This window comes from Salmo salar, chromosome ssa19 (genome assembly GCF_905237065.1).
Source record: "Salmo salar chromosome ssa19, Ssal_v3.1, whole genome shotgun sequence".
NCBI classification, from domain to species: Eukaryota; Metazoa; Chordata; class Actinopteri; order Salmoniformes; family Salmonidae; genus Salmo; species Salmo salar.
Genome location: NC_059460.1, coordinates 47,568,096 through 47,593,727, shown reverse-complemented (window position 1 = coordinate 47,593,727; position 25,632 = coordinate 47,568,096). Strand labels below are relative to the sequence as shown.

Genomic DNA, 25,632 nt, shown 5'->3' with positions numbered 1-25,632 from the left:
TTTAAGGTGCTCTTTTCAAACAGCTCTTACAGTAAAAGTACATTATCATAATTTTCACAATTTAACAGTATTATTCCAACCTTATAGTGTGAAAATATATATAAAACACAGGAAAATCACATGTTTGACTACACTGGGCCTTTAAGAGAACAGGTCATAAGGGGGTTGGGGGGGTGCAAAGAGGGGGTGCAGGGGTGAGTCAGCATTTTGTCGTGCCACCGATAGAAAATGGCCGTCTGAATCGAAGCTATTGTCTATGGTCAGTTTCTCTCCTCTACCCCCCAAAGAATACACTTGCTCACCCCCCTTGTATGGATGTGAAAGGACTGGACCGGACCCTCTTCAATTGTACTGGGTTAAAGAACATGGTGGAAGCTGAGTGAGGTCAGAGGTAATGTCACAGCAGACTTTCAGGAAGTGTAGATTCAGCTAATAATACGATGGTAAACTGATAATTATAACTGCAGCATCATCATTAATATTAATATCCTACCCTTTTCAGAACTCCAGCCATCTCAACACAGCTGTCTCAACAAACGCTCCAATCTATTTTCTTTATTCATCTAATTGATTTTCAGTTTCATCACATAAATCTCTGACAGAGCAACCTGCGTATTAAATATGGAGTCAGCTAGCTTGAGGTCGCTCTGCGTGTGTGAGCAATGAGAGAGAGAGAGAGAGAGAGAGAGAGAGAGAGAGAGAGAGAGAGAGAAATAGAGAGAGAGAGAGAAAGCAAGGAAGAGGAGAGAGTGAGAGAGAGAGAGAGAGGGAGTGAGAGAGAGAGAGAGAGAGAGAGAGAGAGAAATAGAGAGAGAGAGAGAGAGAAATAGAGAGAGAGAGAGAAAGCAAGGAAGGGGAGAGAGTGAGAGAGAGAGAGAGGGAGTGAGAGAGAGAGAGAGAGAGAGAGAGAGAGAGAGAGAGAGAGAGAGAAAGCAAGGAAGGGGAGAGAGAGAGAGAGAGAGAGAGAGAGAGAGAGAGGGAGTGAGAGAGAGAGAGAGAGAAGGGGAGGGGCTGGCTGCAGCGTGACTTAAATATGCTGCAGCAACCAGCATGTTCTGTCTTCCTGTCGCTCGTTCTCTCCATCACATGCACGCCTGCTTCCTCTTTATTTCTCTCTCACACTTTCTCTTCTCTCTCTGTCCACTCAGTCTCTCTCTCCTCTTCTCTCTCAGTCTGCATCCTGTAGCCCTGAAGTGCAGTCCTCTCTCTCTCTCTCTATCGCTCTCTCCATCTCTCTCTCTGCACCACTGTTGGAGGAGGAGTCACTGATACACACACTCTCTTTCTCACACAGTCTGTGTGACCAGCCCAGCCAGCAGCCAGCAGGCCCGTTTCAGAGCAGGGAAGCCCAGGAGAGACCTATCCCAGGATGGATGTACTGATGAAGGGGTTCAGCATGGCCAAGGAGGGGGTGGTGGCCGCTGCGGAGAAGACCAAGGCTGGGGTGGAGGGGGCAGCCGCTAAGACCAAGGAGGGTGTCATGTATGTAGGTAAGTGTACCCACAGCACTGCAATGAGTGTGTGAGTGTGTGTGAGCGCGATAAAGGGGTCCCATGGGTACACCAGTCTGGGACAGTAACAGTGAGGAAGGGGGAGGGGATGGGGTTGCCAAGGAGCAGAGGCAGAATACTGCAGAGCTGGTGCAGAGAGGACGAGGAGGAGAGAGGGACAGAAAGAATGAGATGGGGTGTGGTAGAGACAAGGATGAAGAAAATAGTAGAGGGACAGAGGAAGACATGGAGTGAAGGAATCAGATTAAGAGAGGAGGATAGAGAGGAGAAGAGAGAGGGGGATAGATAGATGATAGAGAGGAGGATAGAGCGGATAGAGAGAATAGAGAGGAGGAGGAGAGAGAGTGAGAGAGAGAGAGAGAGAGAGAGGCGAATAGAGAGGAGGATAGAGAGGACAGAAAGTAGGATAGAGAGGATAGAGAAGAGGAGGAGAGAGAGTGAGAGAGAGAGGATAGAGAGGATATAAAGAGGAGGAGAGAGAGGATAGAGAGGAGGATAGAGAGGATATAGAGAAGAGGATAGACAGGATAGAGAGGATAGAGAGGAGGATAGAGAGGATAGAGAGGATAGAGAGAATAGAGAGGAGGAGGAGAGAGAGAGAGAATAGAGAGGAAGAGAGAGAGAGAAAGAAAGACAGAGGAAGAGAGAGCTAGAAGAGAGGAGGATAGAGAGGATAGAGAGGATAGAGAGGAGGAGGCGAGAGAGAGAATAGAGAGGATATAGAGAATAGAGAGGAAGAGAGAGAGAAAGAAAGACAGAGGAAGAGAGAGCTAGAAGAGAGGAGGGGAGAGAGGGGAAGATGTAGTGTGACATTGGTGGGACTGCAGTCGTTCACAAGAGCGCTATAACATGTTATAACCTAGATAAGGCCATGCCAAGGCTGCTACCACCAGACAATTAGACAGGGTCCAATACTGTGAGAGGTTGATTCTGTGAGGAGGGATTCACCAGTGTGTGTGAGAGTGTGTATGTGCGTCACTGCTCAAGGTTAGCCTGTGTGAGGGCCAAAGGGTTTGCGCTAGGAACAGGGTACACACACACACAGGCTTGTGCATCTCTGACCCCTCAGTCTGACAGCTACAGCTAACACTGTGTGTGTGTGTGTGTGTGAGAGAGACAGAGAGAGAGACTACTGATGACTAACTGCCTTCAGAGTCTGCAGGGAACAGACAGAGGGAGTGACGGGAAGAGAGAAATAGAGGGGGGGGGGGGGTGCAATTACATTTATTGGCTCAGTTCAATGTTCATACATAGCCAAATCAATGACGATTTATACTGAACAAAAATATAAATGCAATATGCAACAATTTCAAAGGTTTTACTGAGTTACAGTTCATAATAAGGAAATCAGTCAATTGAAATAAATTCATTAGGCGCTAATCTATGGATTTCACATGACTGGGAATACAGATATGCATCTGTTGGTCACAGATACCTTGTAAAAAATGGGTCTCACAATTACCCTCAGGAACTCATCACGGTATTTCTGTGCATTCAAATTGCCATCGATAAAATGAAATTGTGGTCGTTGTCCGTAGCTTATGTCTGCCTGTACCATAACCTCACTGCCACCGTGGGGCACTCTGTTCACAACGTTGACATCAGCAAACTGCTCGTCCACACAACGCAATACACGCTGTCTGCCGTTGTGAGGTCAGTTGGACGTACTGCCAAATTCTCTAAAACGACATTGGAGGCGGCTTATGGTGGAGAAATTAACATTCAATTCTCTGGCAACAGCTCTGGTGGACATTCCTGCAGTCAGCAGGCCAATTGCATGCTCCCTGAAAACTTGAGACATCTGTGGCCTTGTGTTTTGTGACAACACTGCACATTTTAGAGTGGCCTTTTATTGTCCCCAGCACAAGTGGCACCTGTGTAAGTAGCATGCTGTTTAGTCAACTTCTTGATATGCCACACCTGTCAACTGGATGGATTATTTTACAAAGGAGAAATGCTCACTAACAAGGATGCAAACAAATTTGTGCACAAAATTCTAGAGACATTTCTGGAATCTTTTATTTCAGCTCTTAAAACATGGAACCATCACATGACATGTTGTGTTTATCTTTTTGTTCTGTGTACATTTAAAATAGCGCGAGAGAGAGAGAGAGAGAGAGAGAGAGAGAGAGAGAGAGAGAGAGAATAGACGCTGGGGTTACGTCATTGAGCTGGCTGCTTCCCATCCCATGGCTTAGAGATGAACAGATGGAGAAAGAGATGGATAGATTGAGAGAGGTTCGGTGAAGGGGGTGCTTACATTTGTGTAACCTGTACAAGTGCGTGGTGAGGAAATGTATTTAGTGGATATCCCACTCCGAGAGATCAGCCATTATTCAGCAATTAGGGTTAAGTACCTTGCCCAAGGGCAGATTGACAGATTTATTTCACCTTATCCCTTCACTAGTGACCTTTCGGTTACTGGCTCAAAACTCTTACCACTGTGCTACCTGCCAGAGGGTTCATGTTCCTGAAAACATACTGTATCTACACACTAAAAAAAGACAGTTCCTCAAGTGGAAGGGTGATGGTTCTATGTGGAACCGTAATGATTCTTTTAGTGATAATTAAAATGTAGGGCAAACAGCTCAATAGAATATTTTGGGGTGTGGTTTACACAGCTCTTTTAGTGCAATCATGAGTGAGAGTCATTCCAGTTTATCTAATGTGTTGTGTTATGCTGTCAATCATCATGTAAGTTTATGGCTATTGACAATATCCTGTGAAAGATTTGCATATGGCTTTGTGTCAATTGAGAATAGTTACCAAAATCAGTAGTGCTCTCCTCAGGGACCCCCAGCCATTCCAGAGCTAACACACCTGGTTCAACTTGTTAATAAACACAATAATAAAACCTATGGAATTTTAACAAATATATTAATTAAGGCTATTAAAACAGAACAAAAAACCCTGTATGGTTATTAAAAGGATCACAAAGAACTTTTGATTTTGGGGAAGGTTCTGTTTGGAACCATTCTCCATAAAGGTTCTATAAAGAACCATAGGAAAAGGTTTTATATAGCCCCGAAAAGGGTTGTAACAATACACTGTCAAAAAATTTTACTTTTTTAATGGTAACTTACTGGCAGCTAGTAACCTGTAATTTACTATTTAAAAAAGTACAGTATGTTACCAGAAATTACTGTAAAAAAGTGCCGTTAGCATGAAATTAACTTTACTATATAGAACCTTTTATTAATTGTTCTTTATAGAACCTTAGGAAAGGGTTCTTTATAGCATCATAGAAGTTCCATTTAGAACCTTATGTGCAATGTTCTTTATAGAACCTTCAAAAAAGCGTTCTATACAGTGCCAAAAATGGATGTGCATTTGTTACAAGCCAAAGAACCCTTATTTGGCACTATATATATATATATATATATATTTTTTTTACCTTGTGTGTGTAATCTATCAACTGAGACTGCAGACGTCAGCAGAGTGTGTGTGTGTGTGTGTGTGTGTGTGTGTGTGTGTGTGTGTGTGTGTGTGTGTGTGTGTGTGTGTGTGTGTGTGTGTGTGTGTGTGCCAGCGCACCAGGGCCCAGGGGGAGCAGAGTCGTCCAATCAAAACAAATCATGTATGGATTATTACTTCTATCACAAAATGCTATGCAATTTTACCCAGAATGCAACGCCTCTCTAACAAGGTCATCCACACAAAGCTTACTGGAGCAGAAGTGTGCATGTGCGTGCGTGCGTGCGTACGTGCGCATGTGTGCATACATGTGCACGTGCATGTGTGCTCATATGCGTATGACCATTTCACAGGTCATTGGCTGCAGAGGAGCTCTCTTTCAGGGGTATACCCTGCTGCTAAACAGCTAGAAAAAGAACACTGTATTGGTCTGGATACTGTAGACCAGGGATGGGCAACTTTGATGGGGGTTGGGCCTCAAAAAATCTGAACTCATCATGAGGGTCCGCAATATGTACCCAGATCTATACCCGCACATAAAGTCAGCGTTTGGGGGCCCTAAGTTAAATTTTGTAAAACATTTTAGCAGCCCCCCTCTTGACAGGGAGAAAAAACATTAACATGTTAGAGTTCATTTCCTGAAATTCTACTCATTTTGTCATGAGGTGGAGATAATGTTTTCATTTTACCATGGGCTGGAGATAATGTTTTCATTTTACCATGGGCTGGAGATAATGTTTTCATTTTTCCATGGGCTAGAGATAATATTTTCATTTTTCCCTGGGCTGGAGATAATATTTTCATTTTACCATGAGGTGGAGATAATGTTTTCATTTCGCCTTGGTGTGGAGATAATGTTTTCATTTTGCCATGGAGTGGAGATAATTTTTTTCATTTTGCCATGGGCTGGAGATAATGTTTTCATTTTACCATGGGCTGGAGATAATGTTTTCATTTTACCATGAGGTGGAGATAATGTTTTTATTTTGCCTTGGTGTGGAGATAATGTTTTCATTTTGCCATGGGGTGGAGATAATGTTTTCATTTTACCATGGGCTGGAGATAATGTTTTCATTTTGCCATGGGGTGGAGATAATGTTTTTCATTTTGACATGAGGTGGAGATAATGTTTTTCATTTTGCCATGGGCTGGAGATAATGTTTTTCATTTTGCCATGGGCTGGAGATAATGTTTTCATTTTGCCATGGGCTGGAGATAATGTTTTTCATTTTGCCATGGGATGGAGATAATGTTTTTCATTTTGCCATGGGCTGAAGATAATGTTTTCATTTTGCCATGGGCTGGAGATAATGTTTTCATTTTGTCATGGGCTGGAGATAATGTTTTTCATTTTGCCATGGGCTGGAGACAATGTTTTCATTTGCCATGGGCTAGAGATAATGTTTTTCAGTTTTGAACATAATATCTGTGATTAACAAAATCAACCAAATCGGTAATTTGACCATTATTACTACAAGTTTAGTTAGCTGGCTAGGCTAACTTACCCATCTAAAAAAGTGTTAGCTGACATGGGCTAATTGAGTGACCGACGTAACAAGAGAAAAACTGCTGATGCACAACCACATTTAGAAAATTACACCTTGTGTATTCTAATATTCTAACACTCAACATTAAGTTGAAAGCCCAACTGAGTTCCAAAAAATTCAAAATTGGAAATTGATCTCTGCCAGTTGTCCATCCTTGTCATAGAAAATCCAATATATTTCCATTGACAAATACATTTTTCAATATCTATATACTAGACTGATTTCCCAAAAATATATATTTCTATTATTATAGAATTTTGGGGTAAATTGATAAGCAGGCCTACAAAAGGGGGGCCGTCGGTTGCCCATACCTGCTGTCGACAGACAGACGGTCACTCGCTCACACTCTACGAATTCTCATGCACACACACACGCACACAGGAAGTTATCCAGTGTAAAATAAAATGAAATGAACACTGAGAGTGTTAAATCAACATTGAAAGTGTTGAATCTGTGGACCCATATAGACACTGGAACAATGTTAAATTAACACATCGCTTAGTGTAAAGACTTAGTGCCTTGCCTTTTGAGTAAATTGTAGAGTTACCACCCATGACTGTATTTGTTAGTGACAGAGACATGGTTGTTGCATTCATTCATTTTAAGTCCTATGGATTTCATCAAGTGAAAGTGAATCCTGTTGGGAAACACCAAGAAACACCACATGACAACAAGCTCCCCTGAGTCTTACACGGAGGCGTAATCTCTGATATTAATCCTGCTGGGAAACACCAAGAAACACCACATGACAACAAGCTCCCCTGAGTCTTACACGGAGGGGTAATCTCTGATATTAATCCTGCTGGGAAACACCAAGAAACACCACATGACAACAAGCTCCCCTGAGTCTTACACGGAGGCGTAATCTCTGATATTAATCCTGCTGGGAAACACCAAGAAACACCACATGACAACAAGCTCCCCTGAGTCTTACACGGAGGGGTAATCTCTGATATTAATCCTGCTGGGAAACACCAAGAAACACCACATGACAACAAGCTCCCCTGAGTCTTACACGGAGGGGTAATCTCTGATATTAATCCTGCTGGGAAACACCAAGAAACACTACATGACAACAAGCTCCCCTGAGTCTTACACGGAGGGGTAATCTCTGATATTAATCCTGCTGGGAAACACCAAGAAACACCACATGACAACAAGCTCCCCTGAGTCTTACACGGAGGGGTAATCTCTGATATTAATCCTGCTGGGAAACACCAAGAAACACCACATGACAACAAGCTCCCCTGAGTCTTACACGGAGGGGTAATCTCTGATATTAATCCTGCTGGGAAACACCAAGAAACACCACATGGTGTAGAGGGTACACATCAAGTTCTCCTGTGTTAAAAAAACCCAAATGAACACAGAGTGTTAAATCAACACTGAAATGGTTGAAACTGTGGACCTACATAGACACCGGAACGGTGTTAAATTAACACACTGCTTACTGGAAAGCCGTATTTAAATAAGCCTTGCTTTTCGAGTACATTGTAGAGTTACAGCCAATGACTTTATTTGTTAGTGACAGACAGAGGAGACTGGTGGGAGAAGATATAGGAGGTGGTTTCATATCTTTGATACCGTTCCATTTATTCCATTCCAGACATTACAATGACCCCTCCTCCTATAGCTCATCCCACCAGCCTCCACTGGTGACAGAGACATGGTAATTGCATTCATCCATTTTCAGTCCTATGGAGTTCACCAAGTAAGATCCTAAGCAAACATCTTATCATAAAAAATATATATTTAACACAGTACCACAAGTATTTCATAAGGCCTTATTTTGAGGGCCTACTTTTATGCTAATACAGGGGCCTGAAACTTCAACTCTAACTAACTGATTGGATTAGTTTAGAAACATTTACAGTACCAGTCAAAAGTTTGGACACACCTACTCATTCAAGGGTTTTTTATTTATTTTTACTATTTTCTACATTGTAGCTCAGTTGGTAGAGCATGGTGTTTGCAACGCCAGGGTTGTGGGTTCGATTCCCACGGGGGACCAGTACGGAGAAAAAAAATGTATGAAATGTATGCATTCACTACTGTAAGTCGCTCTGGATAAGAGCGTCTGCTAAATGACTAAAATGTAAATGTAATAATAGTGAAGACATCAAATCTATGAAATAACACATATGGAATCATGCAGTAACCCAAAAAGTGTTAAACATATCAAAATATATTTTATATTTGAGATTCTTCAAAGTAGGCATCTTTTGCCTTGAAGACAGCTTTGCACACTCTTGGAATTCTCTCAACCAGCTTCACCTGGAATGCTGTTCCAACAGTCTTGAAGGAGTTCCCACATTTGCTGAGAACTTGTTGGCTGCTTTTCCTTTACTCTGTGGTCCAACTCATCCCAAACCATCTCAATTGGGTTGAGGTCGGGTGATTGTGGAGGCCAGGTCATCTGATGCAGCACTCCATCACTTTCCTTCTTGGTCAAATAGCCCTTACAGAGCCTGTGTGTTGGTTCATTGTCCTGTTGAAAAACAAATGATAGTCCCACTTAGCGCAAACAAGACGGGATGGCGTATCGCTGCAGAATGCTGTTGTAGCCATGCTGGTTAAGTTTGCCTTGAAGTCTAAATAAATCACTGACAGTGTCACCAGCAAAGCACCCACACACCATCACACCTCCTCCTCCATGCTTCACGGTGGGAACCACACATGCAGAGATCATCCGTTCACCTACTCTGTGTTTCACAAAGACAGCGGTTGGAACCAAAAATCTCAAATTTGGATCTATCAGACCAAAGGAGAGATTTCCTCCAGTCTAATGTCCGTTGCTCATGTTTCTTGGCCAAAGCAAGTCTCTTCTTATTATTGGTATCCTTTAGTAGGGGTTTCTTTGCAGCAATTCAACCAAGAAGGCCTGATTCCCACAGTCTCCTCTGGACAGTTGATGTTGAGATGTGTCTGTTACTTGAACTATGAAGCATTTATTTGGGCTGCAATTTCTGAGGCTGATAACTCTAATGAATTTATCCGTAAAGCAGAGATAACTCTGGGTCTTCCTTTCCTGTGACGATCCTCATGAGAGCCAGTTTCATCATAGCACTTGGTGGTTTTTACGACTGCCTTTTGGACCTCGACTTGGCACTCTGGTACCGCTTACCTTGCGGTAGCAAAGAGAATAGTCTATGACTCCGGTGGCTGTAATTTTTAGAGCCTTCCTCTGACACCGACTGATATAGAGGTCCTGGATGGCAGGAAGCTTGGCCCAGTGATGTATTGGGCTGTACGCACTACCCTCTGTAGTGCCTTGCAGTCGGAGGCTGAGCAGTTGCCATACCAGGCAGTGATGCAACCAGTTAGGATGCTCTCGATGGTGCAGCTGTAGAACCTTTTGAGGATCTGAGGACCCATGCCAAATCTTTTCAGTCTCCTGAGGGGGAATAGGCTTTGTCGTGCCCTCTTCACGACTGTCTTAGTGTGTTCGTGTAGCATAAGATTAATCAATCAATCAATCAGTGTACATGCACAAACATAGATATTGAAACAAACAACTCTGAAAATCAACCTGCAATAAAGCATGCTGGGAAATTGATAATGATAGGTGTGGTTTTTGGTTTAAAGTGATGTGTATGAGTTTCAGGCCCTGTTAAACTAGGCCCTGAAAATAAGGCTTAATGAAATATGTATGGTATTGCATAAAAATGTAAAATAAATAACATATTCACTTAGGATGTAATTTGGTGAAGTCTTCAGGACTGTAAATGGATGAATGCAACAAGCACTTACAAATACAGTCATGGGTGATAACTCTACAATTTACTTGAAAGGTACTCTGGGAAATATTTAAATAATGTTTTACACAAAGCAGTGTGATAATTTAGCAATGTTCTGGTGTCTATATGGGTCCACAGACTCAACACTTTCAGTGTTGATTTAACACTGTCAATGTTGTTGTTGTTTTTTACACTGGAGAATTTGCTGTGCACAAACACACGTAATAGATAGAAGCTGTACCCAGGAGGGATGCTCCTCTGACTCAGAGAAGGAAACTTTGTCCTAGCCATGCTGCAATGTGTGTGTGTGCCACTGTGCGTATTGGTGTGCGTCTGCTGCAGCACTGCGCAGCTCGTCACGTGGCTCACAGAGAGCGAGAAGCGTGCAGGGAGAAAGAGAGAGAGGGGTATGACAGAAAGAAAACAAGAGAGAAACGGAGGATAGATGAAGTGAGGCATCTGCAGTTCTGAGAGAGTGTGGAGAGAGAATGAGGGCGGGAAGAGAGAGAGGTACTGTAGAGAGAGAACGCAAGAGTACTCATATCCAATCAACTGTGTGCTATGGAACATGTGTTTTTGTATGTGAAATAGATGTATAATTCTACTGGTTATGTGAAATAGATATATAATTCTACTGGTTATGTGAAATATATATATAATTCTACTGGTTATGTGAAGTAGATATATAATTCTACTGGTTATTTGAAATATATGTATAATTCTACTGGTTATGTGAAATAAATATATAATTCTACTGGTTATGTGAAATAGATGTATAATTCTACTGGTTATGTGAAATAGATATATAATTCTACTGGTTATGTGAAATAGATGTATAATTCTACTGGTTATGTGAAATATATATGTAATTCTACAGTTTTTTTGCTGGATTTGCTCATGCATCATCCCTGTAGGCTCTCTCTTTCTCTCCATCCCCCCTCCCTCAATCTATTTTTCTCTCTATCCCTCCCTTTTTCTTTTCCTCTATCCAGCTGTTGCGTAACGACTATTTAATCAGCCTAAGAATGTATAATACTGTAACGTCAGAGAGAGAGAAACAAAGAGAGAGAGAGAGAGGGGGAGGGAGAGAGAGGGGGGAGAAGGAGAGAGAGAGACAAAGAGAGAGAGAGAGGGAGAGAGAGAGGGGGAGAAAGAGAGAGGGGGGTTAGAGAGAGGGTGGAGAAAGAGAGAGACAAAGAGTGAGAGAGAGGGAGAGAGAGAGAGAGAGGGTTGGAGAGAGAGGGGGTGAGAGAGAGGGAAAGAGAAAGAGAAAAGGGAGAGAGAGGGGGAGAGGAAGGGAGAGAGAAAGAGAAAAAGAGAGAGAGAGGGTTGGAGAGAGAGAGAGAGAGAGAGAGAGAGAGAGAGAGAGAGAGAGAGAGAGAGAGAGAGGGATGGAGAGAGAGAGCAAGGGTTGGAAAGAGAAAGGAAGGGGGAAACTGATATTATGGAGCAGAGGAATCATAATATAATATCATCCTTTTGGATTTTAAAGTGAGTGACATACAGTGTGCTGCTACTGGGTGGCCAAAAACCTCCTCACCAAATAACTATAATACTTATAGATTCCAACAGATTTCTGTTTACTGCACTCATTAACACAGTAGTTCGTTCCTAGTCTGTGTTTACATAGTATATCACAAAACTGATGCCTGATCATTCTTCACATATCAATTGCAATATGATTGTAAGATATTGATGTGTTGTAATGTCTTTCTTTCCTCAGGTTCAAAGACAAAGGAGGGAATGGACGCAGGGGTAAACATAGGTAAGACACACACACGGACACACATACACACACACATTATTTTGGGATCTGATTGATTGATTGATAAATTGATCTCTGTGTTGTTAGTTGCTAACCGCGACCAGGCGAACATCGTCGGGGACCCCACTGCTGCTGGAGCTGACCTCTTACAGGGAGGCATGGAGAATACCGGACAAGCGGTGAGTTACCATGACAACAGATGAAAGAATGATTGATCAATTATTAGTGACTGACAGGTCAATGTGAACAAGAATATACTAAGAATATAATAAGTGATCAATCAACACAATAACTGGTAAGGAATGTCAGATTAGGACCGTTGACATAATACTAGACACAATAACTTGACCTTATCAATCAGGTAGCCTCTGAAAGCCCAGGCTTCAGTCCTCGCGAGACTATCAATCAGGTGACACAGCACCCTTTTTCAGTTGAATGCATTCAGTTGTACAACTGACTAGGTTTCCCCCTTCCCCTTTACAACTGACTAGGTTTCCCCCTTTCCCTTTACAACTGACTAGGTATCCCCCTTTCCCTTTACAACTGACTAGGTATCCCCCTTTCCCTTTACAACTGACTAGGTATCCCCCTTTCCCTATACAACTGACTAGGTATCCCCCTTTCCCTTTACAACTGACTAGGTATCTCCCTTTCCCTTTACAACTGACTAGGTATCCCCCTTTCCCTTTACAACTGACTAGGTATCTCCCTTTCCCTTTACAACTGACTAGGTATCTCCCTTTCCCTTTACAACTGACTAGGTATCCCCCTTTCCCTTTACAACTGACTAGGTATCTCCCTTTCCCTTTACAACTGACTAGGTATCCCCCTTTCCCTTTACAACTGACTAGGTATCTCCCTTTCCCTTTACAACTGACTAGGTTTCCCCCTTTCCCTTTACAACTGACTAGGTATCCCCCTTTCCCTTTACAACTGACTAGGTATCCCCCTTTCCCTTTACAACTGACTAGGTTTCCCCCTTTCCCTTTACAACTGACTAGGTATCCCCCTTTCCCTTTACAACTGACTAGGTATCTCCCTTTCCCTTTACAACTGACTAGGTTTCCCCCTTTCCCTTTACAACTGACTAGGTTTCCCCCTTTCCCTTTACAACTGACTAGGTATCTCCCTTTCCCTTTACAACTGACTAGGTTTCCCCCTTTCCCTTTACAACTGACTAGGTATCCCCCTTTCCCTTTACAACTGACTAGGTATCCCCCTTTCCCTTTACAACTGACTAGGTATCCCCCTTTCCCTTTACAACTGACTAGGTATCCCCCTTTTCCTTTACAACTGACTAGGTATCCCCCTTTCCCTTTACAACTGACTAGGTATCCCCCTTTTCCTTTACAACTGACTAGGTTTTCCCCTTTTCCTTTACAACTGACTAGGTATCTCCCTTTCCCTTTACAACTGACTAGGTATCCCCCTTTTCCTTTACAACTGACTAGGTTTTCCCCTTTTCCTTTACAACTGACTAGGTATCTCCCTTTCCCTTTACAACTGACTAGGTTTCCCCCTTTCCCTTTACAACTGACTAGGTATCCCCCTTTTCCTTTACAACTGACTAGGTATCTCCCTTTCCCTTTACAACTGACTAGGTATCTCCCTTTCCCTTTACAACTGACTAGGTTTCCCCCTTTCCCTTTACAACTGACTAGGTATCCCCCTTTCCCTTTACAACTGACTAGGTATCCCCCTTTCCCTTTACAACTGACTAGGTATCCCCCTTTTCCTTTACAACTGACTAGGTATCCCCCTTTCCCTTTACAACTGACTAGGTATCCCCCTTTCCCTTTACAACTGACTAGGTATCCCCCTTTTCCTTTACAACTGACTAGGTTTCCCCCTTTCCCTTTACAACTGACTAGGTATCCCCCTTTCCCTTTACAACTGACTAGGTATCCCCCTTTCCCTTTACAACTGACTAGGTATCCCCCTTTCCCTTTACAACTGACTAGGTATCTCCCTTTTCCTTTACAACTGACTAGGTTTCCCCCTTTTCCTTTACAACTGACTAGGTATCTCCCTTTCCCTTTACAACTGACTAGGTATCTCCCTTTCCCTTTACAACTGACTAGGTATCTCCCTTTCCCTTTCCCCTTTGAAAGGATTACAACAGAATAAGAAATGCAACAAGGTTGAGTAACAACAAGGTTGAGTAACAACATAATTGAGTAACGACATGAATGCAGACTCAAAAAGCATAACAGTCAACATCCTTCAGTCGGTGTCAGATGGTAGTGCCATGACGCCACAAGAGCAGTCTGTTGTTTGACCACTTGGTGTCGCTATTTCCCACAGTACCGCTGCTCTGATAGAAAGACGGACGGGTGGACAGACAGACAGACAGACAGACAGACAGACAGACAGACAGACAGACAGACAGACAGACAGACAGACAGACAGACAGACAGACAGACAGACAGACAGACAGACAGACAGACAGACAGACAGACAGACAGACAGGGGAATGGCAGCTCCTTTAATAGCCAGTGGTTCAGAAATTCAGACAGATTAGGTTTGATATTAGTCCTATAATGGTAGGCCTGTAACTCACTCCACATTCTCCATATGAATATGTGTTGTGTTGCTAACCCTTTGCTGTCGTGTTGGTGGTGTGTTGTTGTGTTGGTGTTGTGTTTGTGTTGGTGGTGTGTTGGTGTGTTGTTGTTGTTGGTGTGTTGTTGTTGTTGGTGGTGTGTTGGTGTTGGTGTTGTGTTGGAGTTGTTGTTGGTGGTGTTGTGTTGGTGTTGTTGTTGTTGTTGTGTTGTGTTGATACTGTTGTTGTGCTGTGTTGGTGTTGTTGTTGGTGTGTTGTTGTTGGGGTTGTGTTGGTGTTGTGTTGATGTTGTTGTGTTGGTGTTGGTGTGTTGGTGTTGTGTTGGTGTTATTTTATGTTTGTGCTGTGTTGGTGTTGTTGTTGGTGTGTTGTTGTTGGGGTTGTGTTGGTGTTGTGTTGATGTTGTTGTGTTGGTGTTGGTGTGTTGGTGTTGTGTTGGTGTTATTTTATGTTTGTGCTGTGTTGGTGTTGTTGTTGGTGTGTTGTTGTTGGGGTTGTGTTGGTGTTGTGTTGATGTTGTTGTGTTGGTGTTGGTGTGTTGGTGTTGTGTTGGTGTTATTTTATGTTTGTGCTGTGTTGGTGTTGTTGTTGGTGTGTTGTTGTTGGGGTTGTGTTGGTGTTGTGTTGATGTTGTTGTGTTGGTGTTGGTGTGTTGGTGTTGTGTTGGTGTTATTTTATGTTTGTGCTGTGTTGGTGTTGTTGTTGGTGTGTTGTTGTTGGGGTTGTGTTGGTGTTGTGTTGATGTTGTTGTGTTGGTGTTGGTGTGTTGGTGTTGTGTTGGTGTTATTTTATGTTTGTGTTGTGTTGGTGTTGTTGTTGTTGTGTTGGTGTTGTGTATTGTTGTTGGTGTTGTGTTGTGTGTTGTTGTTGGTGTGTTGGTGTGTTTGTGTTGGTGTTGTGTATTGTTGTTGTTGGTGTGTTGTTGTTGTTGTTGGGTGTTGGTGTTGTGTTGTTGTTGTTGTTGTTGGTGGTGTTGTGTTGTTGTTGTTGTTGATGCTGTTGTTGTGCTGTGTTGGTGTTGTTGTTGGTGTTGATGGTGTGTTGTTGTTGTTGTGTTGTGTTGTGTTGGTGTTGGTGTTGTGTTGGTGTCTGTGTTGATTGTGTTGTGTGTTGTGTGTTGTTGTTGTGTTGTTGTGTTATGTTGTGTTGGTGTTGTTGTTGTGCTGGTATTGTTGTTGTGCTGTGTTGGTGTTGTTGTTGTTGTGTTGGTGGTGTGTTGTTGTGTTGGTGGTGTGTTGTTGTTGTTGGTGGTGTTGTTGTTGTTGGTGGTGGTGGTGTTGTTGATGTTGTGTTGGTGTTGTGTTGGTGTTGTTGTTGCTGAGTTGGTGTTGGTGTGTTTGTGTTGTTGTTGTGTTGGTGGTGTGTTGTTGTTGTGTTGTTGTTGTGTTTGTGTCGGTGTTGTTGTTGTTGTGTTGGTGTTGTGTTTGTGTCGGTGTTGTTGTTGTTGTGTTTGTGTTGTTGTTGCTGAGTTGGTGTTGGTGTGTTTGTGTTGTTGTTGTGTTGGTGGTGTGTTGTTGTTGTGTTGGTGTTGTGTTTGTGTCGGTGTTGTTGTTGTTGTGTTGGTGTTGTGTTTGTGTCGGTGTTGTTGTTGTTGTGTTGGTGTTGTGTTGTTGGTGTTGTTGTTGGTGTTGTGTTGTTGTTGTGTTGGTGTTGTGTTTGTGTCAGTGTTGTTGTTGTTGTGTTGGTGTTGTGTTTGTGTCGGTGTTGTTGTTTTTGTGTTGGTGTTGTGTTGTCGGTGTTGTTGTTGTTGTGTTGGTGTTGTGTTGTTGTTGTGTTGGTGTTGTGTTTGTGTCGGTGTTGTTGTTGTGTTGGTGTTGTGTTGTTGTTGTGTTGGTGTTGTGTTTGTGTCGGTGTTGTTGTGTTTGTGTCGGTGTTGTTGTTGTTGTGTTGGTGTTGTGTTTGTGTCGGTGTTGTTGTTGTTGTGTTGGTGTTGTGTTGTCGGTGTTGTTGTTGTTGTGTTGGTGTTGTGTTGTTGTTGTGTTGGTGTTGTGTTTGTGTCGGTGTTGTTGTTGTGTTGGTGTTGTGTTGTTGTTGTTGTTGTGTTGGTGTTGTGTTTGTGTCGGTGTTGTTGTTGTTGTGTTGGTGGTGTGTTGTTGTTGTGTTGGTGTTGTGTTTGTGTCGGTGTTGTTGTTGTTGTGTTGGTGTTGTGTGTTGTGTGTTGTTGTTGTGTTGTTGTGTTATGTTGTGTTGGTGTTGTTGTTGTGCTGGTGTTGTTGTTGTGCTGTGTTGGTGTTGTTGTTGTTGTGTTGGTGGTGTGTTGTTGTGTTGGTGGTGTGTTGTTGTGTTGGTGGTGTGTTGTTGTGTTGGTGTTGTTGTTGTTGGTGGTGTTGTTGTTGTTGGTGGTGGTGGTGTTGTTGATGTTGTGTTGGTGTTGTGTCGGTGTTGTTGTTGCTGAGTTGGTGTTGGTGTGTTTGTGTTGTTGTTGTGTTGGTGGTGTGTTGTTGTTGTGTTGTTGTTGTGTTTGTGTCGGTGTTGTTGTTGTTGTGTTGGTGTTGTGTTTGTGTCGGTGTTGTTGTTGTTGTGTTGGTGTTGTTGTTGCTGAGTTGGTGTTGGTGTGTTTGTGTTGTTGTTGTGTTGGTGGTGTGTTGTTGTTGTGTTGGTGTTGTGTTTGTGTCGGTGTTGTTGTTGTTGTGTTGGTGTTGTGTTTGTGTCGGTGTTGTGTTGTTGGTGTTGTTGTTGGTGTTGTGTTGTTGTTGTGTTGGTGTTGTGTTTGTGTCGGTGTTGTTGTTGTTGTGTTGGTGTTGTGTTTGTGTCGGTGTTGTTGTTGTTGTGTTGGTGTTGTGTTGTCGGTGTTGTTGTTGTTGTGTTGGTGTTGTGTTGTTGTTGTGTTGGTGTTGTGTTTGTGTCGGTGTTGTTGTTGTGTTGGTGTTGTGTTGTTGTTGTTGTTGTGTTGGTGTTGTGTTTGTGTCGGTGTTGTTGTTGTTGTGTTGGTGGTGTGTTGTTGTTGTGTTGGTGTTGTGTTTGTGTCGGTGTTGTTGTTGTTGTGTTGGTGTTGTGTTGTTGGTGTTGTTGTTGGTGTTGCTAACCCTTTGTTGTTGTTGTGTTTGTTTCCTCTGTGTTCCGTTGGTAGGAGGAGCCTCAGCCTGTATACGAGGTGCCTATTGGACAGGAGAGGGAAGGGCGGGTCAGATGTTCTAGGTTATGGTGGGGTGGCTGGCTAGCGAATGCTGCATGATTCAGCCTAACATATAGTTCCTTGGTGCATATATGAAAGGCGAATGAGCTTTCAAACACTGACTGGCTAGCGTCCTGTTAGGACCTAACCTATGTTCTAAACCATCTCCTAACTCTCTCCTAACCCTCTCTATAACTCTCTCCAAAACCCTCTCCTCTCTCCATAACTCTCTCCAAACCCTCTCCTAACCCTCTCCTAACTCTATCCATAACCATCTCTAACCATGCTGTATCTATAGATAATAACACAACTTAAGACTGCATCTATGCATCTCTGGCGTAGCATAGGCATAAACTTAACCTGCGTGGATCTCTCTGGTCTAAGATGCACAGTCAAAATAACAGCGCTTGCTCCTGTTTATCCACTGCCTACAAAAAGAATGCCTCTGGATGGGTGGGGGCAACAGTACTTCAGGTCTCAAGGAGGGTGACATCACATCTACTATGCTAGCTATTCCATGCTAACCTCTGCTTCATTAGACACTTCAGCCCAGAGACTGAATGGCCCTGTGTCGTACTCAACCCTATCATAAGCCTGTCATAAGCCTGTCATAAGCATGACATAAGCGATAATGTGCTTGATGTAGCTGTGACCTACTCGGTTTGAAGCCAGGGCGTCTGCACGCCGTAAGATTGTGCTAGCCCAGTGAGCTAAAGCCTAGAGACCAGGTCTAGGAGCTAACCCAAGTCTTCAGGTCTCAGGCAAGGTTACTCTAATGTAAAATGTCTCTCTCTGTAGGCAGAATATGGAGGAATGGAGCAGGGAGGAGAAGGAGAAGTAAGTGACAAGCAACCACACTATTTCTGTTTTCTTTATGCAGAAGATGGTGATATCATGACGTCATTATTGATTATTTCTCTCTCTCTCTCTCTCTCTCTCTCTCTCTCTCTCTCTCTCTCTCTCTCTCTCTCTTCCCCCCTCTCTCTCCCCCCTCGCTCTCTCTCCCCCCTCTCTCTCTCTCTCTCTCTCCCCCTCGCTCTCTCTCTCTCTCTCCCCCTCTCTCTCTCTCTCTCTCTCTCTCCCTCTCTCTCTCTCTCTCCCCATCTCTCTCCCTCTCTCTCTCTTCCCCCTCTCTCTCCCCCCTCGCTCTCTCTCCCCCCTCTCTCTCTCTCTCTCTCCCCCTCTCTCTCTCCCTCCCCCCATCTCTCTCTCTCTGACTCACAGGGCTCTCAGGGTGGCTATTAGTCATTCCAGGGACCTCTTCTCCCCAGCCCTCTGTTGGTCCCTCGCTCCCTTCGCCCTGCTGTTCCAGACTTCCAGATGTTCTACTTATTTTTTGTGACTTTATGGAACCAAAACAGATACAGACTCTTCCAGATAACCCTATACACCTCCTGATACCCCATGAGACCCTCTTCTGCCCCCCCCCCCACTGTGTTCTGCCCCGTGTAGCTCCCCGCCTTTGTGTCGTTGCTGTCATGTTGTTACCCCTGGTGTTATATTCTCCCTCACACCTCCCAATACCCTATCAAGAGACCTGCGCACACCACACACACACACACACACACACACACACACACACACACACACACACACACACACACACACACACACACACACATACACACACACACACACACACACATACACACACACACACACACACACACACACACACACACACACACACACACACACACACACACACACACACACACACACACACACACACACACACACACACACACACACGGCAGATGTTGGCAGCCGGATCAGGAGAAACAGACGTGTGAAAGGATCCAGGTGTGTGTGATCCAGGTGTGTGTGATCCAGGTGTGTGTGATCCAGGTGTGTGTGATCCAGGTGTGTGTGATCCAGGTGTGTGGATATATGCCTTCGTTGGTGCTCATCGAAAGAGAAGAAGAAGGATTGACCAGATCTGGGCGTGACCTTGTGATGCTCAGAGCGTGCGGTTCAGATCACTACGCCACCACAAATCACAATGTTCCAGCAAGCCGCGGAATTAATGCGGCAAAAATAGACGTTCATCCGTAATACGTTGAAATCCAAAAGGAAACTCCAGCCAGCAGACAGCTGTGATGACTATTCAGGATGACAGGACCACAGAGACATCATACCTGATTGTAGTGTGTGTGTGTGTGTGTGTGTGTGTGTGTGTGTGTGTGTGTGTGTGTGTGTGTGTGTGTGTGTGTGTGTGTGTGTTAGACTCGTCAGGTAGTAGGGCAGTTCAGGAGAGTTCTGTCCACAAGAGGCTGCTGTAGGGACCCGTGCAATGAACAGAGTGTGTGTGTGTGTGTGTGTGTGTGTGTGTGTGTGTGTGTGTGTGTGTGTGTGTGTGTGTGTGTGTGTGTGTGAGTGTGTGTGTGTGTTAGAGTGTGTTTGAGACATGCCAGAAAGCATAACACGTGTTCTGTTAGTTAGTGTGTCCCTTGTTAGAAATGACATAGTCTGAGAGGAAGAAAGTTCCTTTAAAGACTGGGAATCACACAACAACAGAAGCTATCAATAGACGCAGTACTTTACAGTGGATTTGGTCTGGCTGGGTTTAGTCTGCGTCTAGATCTGGCCTGGGTCTGCTGGCAGGGTTGGAAGGGATGAAAGCAGAAAGAGATACCTGTGGATCCTGATGTTGTGAAGGGAAAATACCTCGTTGTCATAGTAACACCACCGAGCAATTGTCAGACAGACAGGGGGTTGTCATAGTAATACCACCGAGCAATAGTCATACAGACAGGGGGTTGTCATAGTAACACCACTGAGCAATAGTCATACAGACAGGGGGTTGTCATAGTAATACCACCGAGCAATAGTCATACAGACAGGGGGTTGTCATAGTAATACCACCGAGCAATAGTCAGACAGACAGGGGGTTGTCATAGTAATACCACAGAGCAATAGTCAGACAGACGGGGTTGTCATAGTAACACCACTAAGCAATAGTCAGACAGACAGGGGGTTGTCATAGTAATACCACCGAGCAATAGTCAGACAGACAGGGGGTTGTCATAGTAATACCACCGAGCAATAGTCAGACAGACAGGGGGTTGTCATAGTAATACCACCGAGCAATAGTCAGACAGACAGGGGGTTGTCATAGTAATACCACCGAGCAATAGTCAGACAGACAGGGGGTTGTCATAGTAATACCACTGAGCAATAGTCAGACAGACAGGGGGTTGTAATAGAAGAGCATCCCACACAGGGAATGCTGGGAAATGGATTTTAAATTTGATTTTTGATTCCCACAAAAATAATGAATGGTCTGAGCCGCTCAGAACAGGCCTGGGACAGAGTGTGTGTGTTATCAACGAGACCAATGGAAACTAATGACTGCATGTTGCCTTATTCTGCACTCAAATTCACACACACACACACACACACACACACACACACACACACACACACACACACACACACACACACACACACACACACACACACACACACACACACACACACACACACACACACACTCATAAAGCACACAAACAACAACATAAACACTCCCACACCACGTTTAAGTTGGCATCGAAGCGAACTTGCTGATTTTATAAACAGTACCAGTGAATTAAAGACGGTTTTGTTGAAATCCAAACTTCCGTGTCGTCTTCATTTCTCCATTTGAGTGACTAATTATTATGCAGTTTATAATAGTATGTATGGCCTATGTTACCATGGAGATATTGTGGTACCATCCTGGATATTTTTCTATGCCCTCTGCCAGTCTTAGCAATGTTTTCTGTGTGTGCGAGCGTGCGTGCGTGCGTGTGCACTCACAGGGGTTTAGCCAGGCTCTTTGTTCTCCTCTACAGGTACACTATGAGGACACTACCTCCATCGGCATGCTGGGAGCTTACAGGGAGACAGAGGGGTTGTCACGTCCTGACCAGCAGAGGGAGTAATTGTATTAGTTTTGGTCAGGGCGTGGCAGAGGTTTTTGTGTTTTGGTATGTGTGTCTACGTTCTGTCTAGCTTTGGTTTTCTATGTATAGTTAATTGGGGTGGGACTCCCAATTGAAGGCAGGTGTGTTGAGTTGCCTTTGATTGGGAGTCCTATATTAGTAGGGTGTGTTTGTCTGTGTGTTTGTGGGTAATTGTTTGTGAGCACTGCGTTTGTATAGCCTGCTACACTGTTGCCGTCGTGAGTAATGTTTATTGTTTTTTCCCTGTGGATGCTTTTCTCGTGTTTGATTAAAAAGATGAGTATCCACATTCCCGCTGCGTATTGGTCCTCCCTTCAACACAATGACGATACTTGTGAAAGGGTTCAAGAGAGGTCAGGAAGAAAACAAAAAGTCAACCTAGAACCTCTTGCGTCAGTGTTCTAGAACTCCCAGTCTTAGTGTTTTAAATGATCCTTCGGGACGACATATCACCAGCCCAATGTTCCATTCTAACCACGAGATTTCCAAACTGCTCTACACACACTCTCTGATCCAATGCCAGAACACATTGAAACAGAGGAGTGTCTTTCCAAGGGTTGAATGGAGACACACACACACAGCCAACACTCCTAAGGAATCCACACAAACACAGAGCAGCAATCTAGGGCCAACAACACAATGAGAGAGGGCTGTCATAAGAAGGAGTGCGTGCTATGTCAAATGTTGTGTCTTTGTGTCTGCTTTTATAGCAGTGTTTTGACAGTGAGTCAGAAAGCTTGGTGACCTTTCAGGACATCACATCCAGTATTTCCTGTTTCCCATACATCTACAGATGTAGGATCTTAATTTGAGCCAGTTTGCTACAACATGAAAATAATCCTGAAGCAACAGGAAATGTGAATTATTATAATAATTATTATAATAATTTTTTATACTTTACTATACTGTTTTTTATAAAAAATGTTATTAACCAGTTAAAAACATAAACACACGAACAACAACTTACAGATGCACACGAACAACGATTACATCTCATCTGCCCAGACCCACATGCTCACACCCCCATCCCTACTGCTTGCATTATTGTTTGCCATATGGCCTTAAATTGTCCCAATTAGTTTTTCTCAGTTGCCCATGCTATTTCAATAATAAATCATTCGATTTTTTCTATTGTGTTAATGATGGAGGATTGATTGATATCCAGGTCATTAGTATACGTTTTTTTTCTAGATGAGTGATGAGAAGAGAATCGTCCAGCCCGTTGGGAATCTCACTACACTCCTATTCGCTATGTCTTAAAATATGCAGGCAGACGGATTAAAAGTACGTTTACATTGTAATACATCTGACAGCGAACTTTCTAGCTCCACCCATAACTTTTGGACTTTATAGCATTGACTCACTAATCCATGCTTTCTGGGAATGCTACAAAGTCCAAAAGAAAGGTGAATTATTATGTGGATTATTATAATTAACGACAATGGGGAAATCAAGACTGAAATTTCTAAGTGGAAATTACAAACTTCAGAAGCGTTTTCAAACCTCAAGTACACTACAGGTAAAAAATGCCCTGCATTGCAGCAAAGTTCTCCTGCAACAGGGCGATCAAATTAAGATCCTACATCTGTAATAATGTACTATATTATGTGCATCTTCACATAATGGATAATTATGACCTGAATAAGGGTTGTGTGCCTATGTGTTGCATGTATCTGTATATCATATTTGTTCTAACAATGTTTAATTGAGGGTCGTAATAAAGTTATGAAGCCTCTCTCCCTCTTCGGTATTTACAGTTCCACTGCTGGGTTTTTCCATACTGACACCAACAATAAAAGCGGCCTGCATCCTTAGGGGTGTGTGTGACTTCACAGGGGTGTGTGATGGAGGGGTGGCCTCTGTAAGCCTCTCTGCCAACCTCATATAAACCCATGCACACCCACACCACACACCCATCCAAACACACTCTCTCACACACACACTCCGGCCGAGTACAGAACACACACAGAGATGGACTTTCTGAAAGGATCTGGGAAGCAGGTGGATGCAGTGATCGACAAAGCAGGTGAGAAAAAGATATGTGTAAGAAAAGTGGATAATGGTGTGTTTACTTGGTTGAATGATGGGGGTCATTCATGTGAAGCATTGATAAGTTTAAACCCTAAAGCACAGCAAAATGGGTTGTTATATAGACTAATGTATAGTTTAGCTTTAATTTAGTGTTCATTTTTGTGTTATCAGCCTTCAAAATGTTCAAACTGGGCTTTGGAATTTTAAACGGCGCTGCAGTTGATGAGTCAACAACATTCTTACACCAAATATTTTCATTTTTGAAAAACTTGGCTCTGTACTTTTTGGCACTGCTCATACTTCTAAAATTAGTTATTTGGGTTTGTCTAGATTTCAAAGTAGAGGAGCTAATTTCTACTAGAAATGGAAAAATATACAAAGATTCTGTGGCATCCCGTCATGACAGTTCTTGCTGATACAAGCTCCCTAACAAGACATAACAAGAGAAAAATCCACCAATTATCTCATCATGTGGAGCCAGAAGGTGCGAGTGCATGTTTGACAGCCCCCCTCTCTCCCTCTGTCTAGCTGTTGTGGTGAAGGAGAAGGTGGGAGAGATGATCGGAGGAGGAGCTAAGGAGGAGAAGAAAGATGAAGGTGATCTGTCTATTCTGGGTTACCATGGACACTAAATCACACAGACATATAGCCTTGCCTGTAACACGCTACCTACATACAATACACACACAACACACTACCTACACACAATACACACCACACATAATCTACACTACAAACCAATTCAGTTTCTCCCCCCTCATAGAATAACAAATCACTTCTGCTCTATTCGTTGCCTTTCTATCTGCATTCAGTCCGTTGCTGCCTGCTTAACGTGACACCGCTGTAAGAGATATAATGGTAGTGTGTTGCAGTCCCATGTCTTTGTATGTACAGTATTGTTGAAATGGTGTCTGATGTTGTGGTTGTTCCTCCAGGTATTGGTGGCATGGTGTCTGATGTTGTGGTTGTTCCTCCAGGTATTGGTGGCATGGTGTCTGATGTTGTGGTTGTTCCACCAGGTATTGGTGGCATGGTGTCTGATGTTGTGGTTGTTCCACCAGGTATTGGTGGCATGGTGTCTGATGTTGTGGTTGTTCCTCCAGGTATTGGTGGCATGGTGTCTGATGTTGTGGTTGTTCCACCAGGTATTGGTGGCATGGTGTCTGATGTTGTGGTTGTTCCTCCAGGTATTGGTGGCATGGTGTCTGATGTTGTGGTTGTTCCTCCAGGTATTGGTGGCATGGTGTCTGATGTTGTGGTTGTTCCTCCAGGTATTGGTGGCATGGTGTCTGATGTTGTGGTTGTTCCTCCAGGTATTGGTGGCATGGTGTCTGATGTTGTGGTTGTTCCTCCAGGTATTGGTGGCATGGTGTCTGATGTTGTGGTTGTTCCACCAGGTATTGGTGGCATGGTGTCTGATGTTGTGGTTGTTCCTCCAGGTATTGGTGGCATGGTGTCTGATGTTGTGGTTGTTCCTCCAGGTATTGGTGGCATGGTGTCTGATGTTGTGGTTGTTCCTCCAGGTATTGGTGGCATGGTGTCTGATGTTGTGGTTGTTCCTCCAGGTATTGGTGGCATGGTGTCTGATGTTGTGGTTGTTCCTCCAGGTATTGGTGGCATGGTGTCTGATGTTGTGGTTGTTCCTCCAGGTATTGGTGGCATGGTGTCTGATGTTGTGGTTGTTCCTCCAGGTATTGGTGGCATGGTGTCTGATGTTGTGGTTGTTCCTCCAGGTATTGGTGGCAAGGTGTCTGATGTTGTGGTTGTTCCACCAGGTATTGGTGGCATGGTGTCTGATGTTGTGGTTGTTCCTCCAGGTATTGGTGGCATGGTGTCTGATGTTGTGGTTGTTCCTCCAGGTATTGGTGGCATGGTGTCTGATGTTGTGGTTGTTCCACCAGGTATTGGTGGCATGGTGTCTGATGTTGTGGTTGTTCCTCCAGGTATTGGTGGCAAGGTGTCTGATGTTGTGGTTGTTCCACCAGGTATTGGTGGCATGGTGTCT

At 43.6% G+C, this 25,632-nt stretch overlaps 1 protein-coding gene across 2 annotated transcripts; it reads left to right on the top strand.

Moving 5' to 3' along the window:
- Positions 1-1,041: 1,041 nt before the first annotated feature.
- Positions 1,042-21,268, top strand: LOC106578921 (alpha-synuclein). 2 transcript variants are annotated; one of them, XM_014158188.2, is made up of 6 exons: positions 1,042-1,490; positions 11,933-11,974; positions 12,062-12,153; positions 17,608-17,631; positions 18,451-18,489; positions 18,877-21,268. In XM_014158188.2, exons 1-6 carry the CDS (start codon positions 1,370-1,372, stop codon positions 18,895-18,897), a joined length of 339 nt encoding a protein of 112 aa, XP_014013663.1. In that variant the 5' UTR covers positions 1,042-1,369; the 3' UTR covers positions 18,898-21,268. The 2 variants fall into 2 exon arrangements, with proteins under 2 accessions (XP_014013663.1, XP_014013664.1); XM_014158189.2 differs by lacking the exon at positions 17,608-17,631 and having other exon boundaries at positions 1,045-1,490.
- Positions 21,269-25,632: the final 4,364 nt, after the last annotated feature.

Bases quoted from the DNA above. Each gene is read 5' to 3' on its own strand.
- LOC106578921 (XM_014158188.2), top strand. From the start codon at position 1,370: ATGGATGTACTGATGAAGGGGTTCAGCATGGCCAAGGAGGGGGTGGTG. The intron at 12,154-17,607 runs GTGAGTTACCAT...TTCCGTTGGTAG, and splicing joins TGGAGAATACCGGACAAGCG to GAGGAGCCTCAGCCTGTATA. The intron at 17,632-18,450 runs GTGCCTATTGGA...CTCTCTCTGTAG, and splicing joins AGCCTCAGCCTGTATACGAG to GCAGAATATGGAGGAATGGA.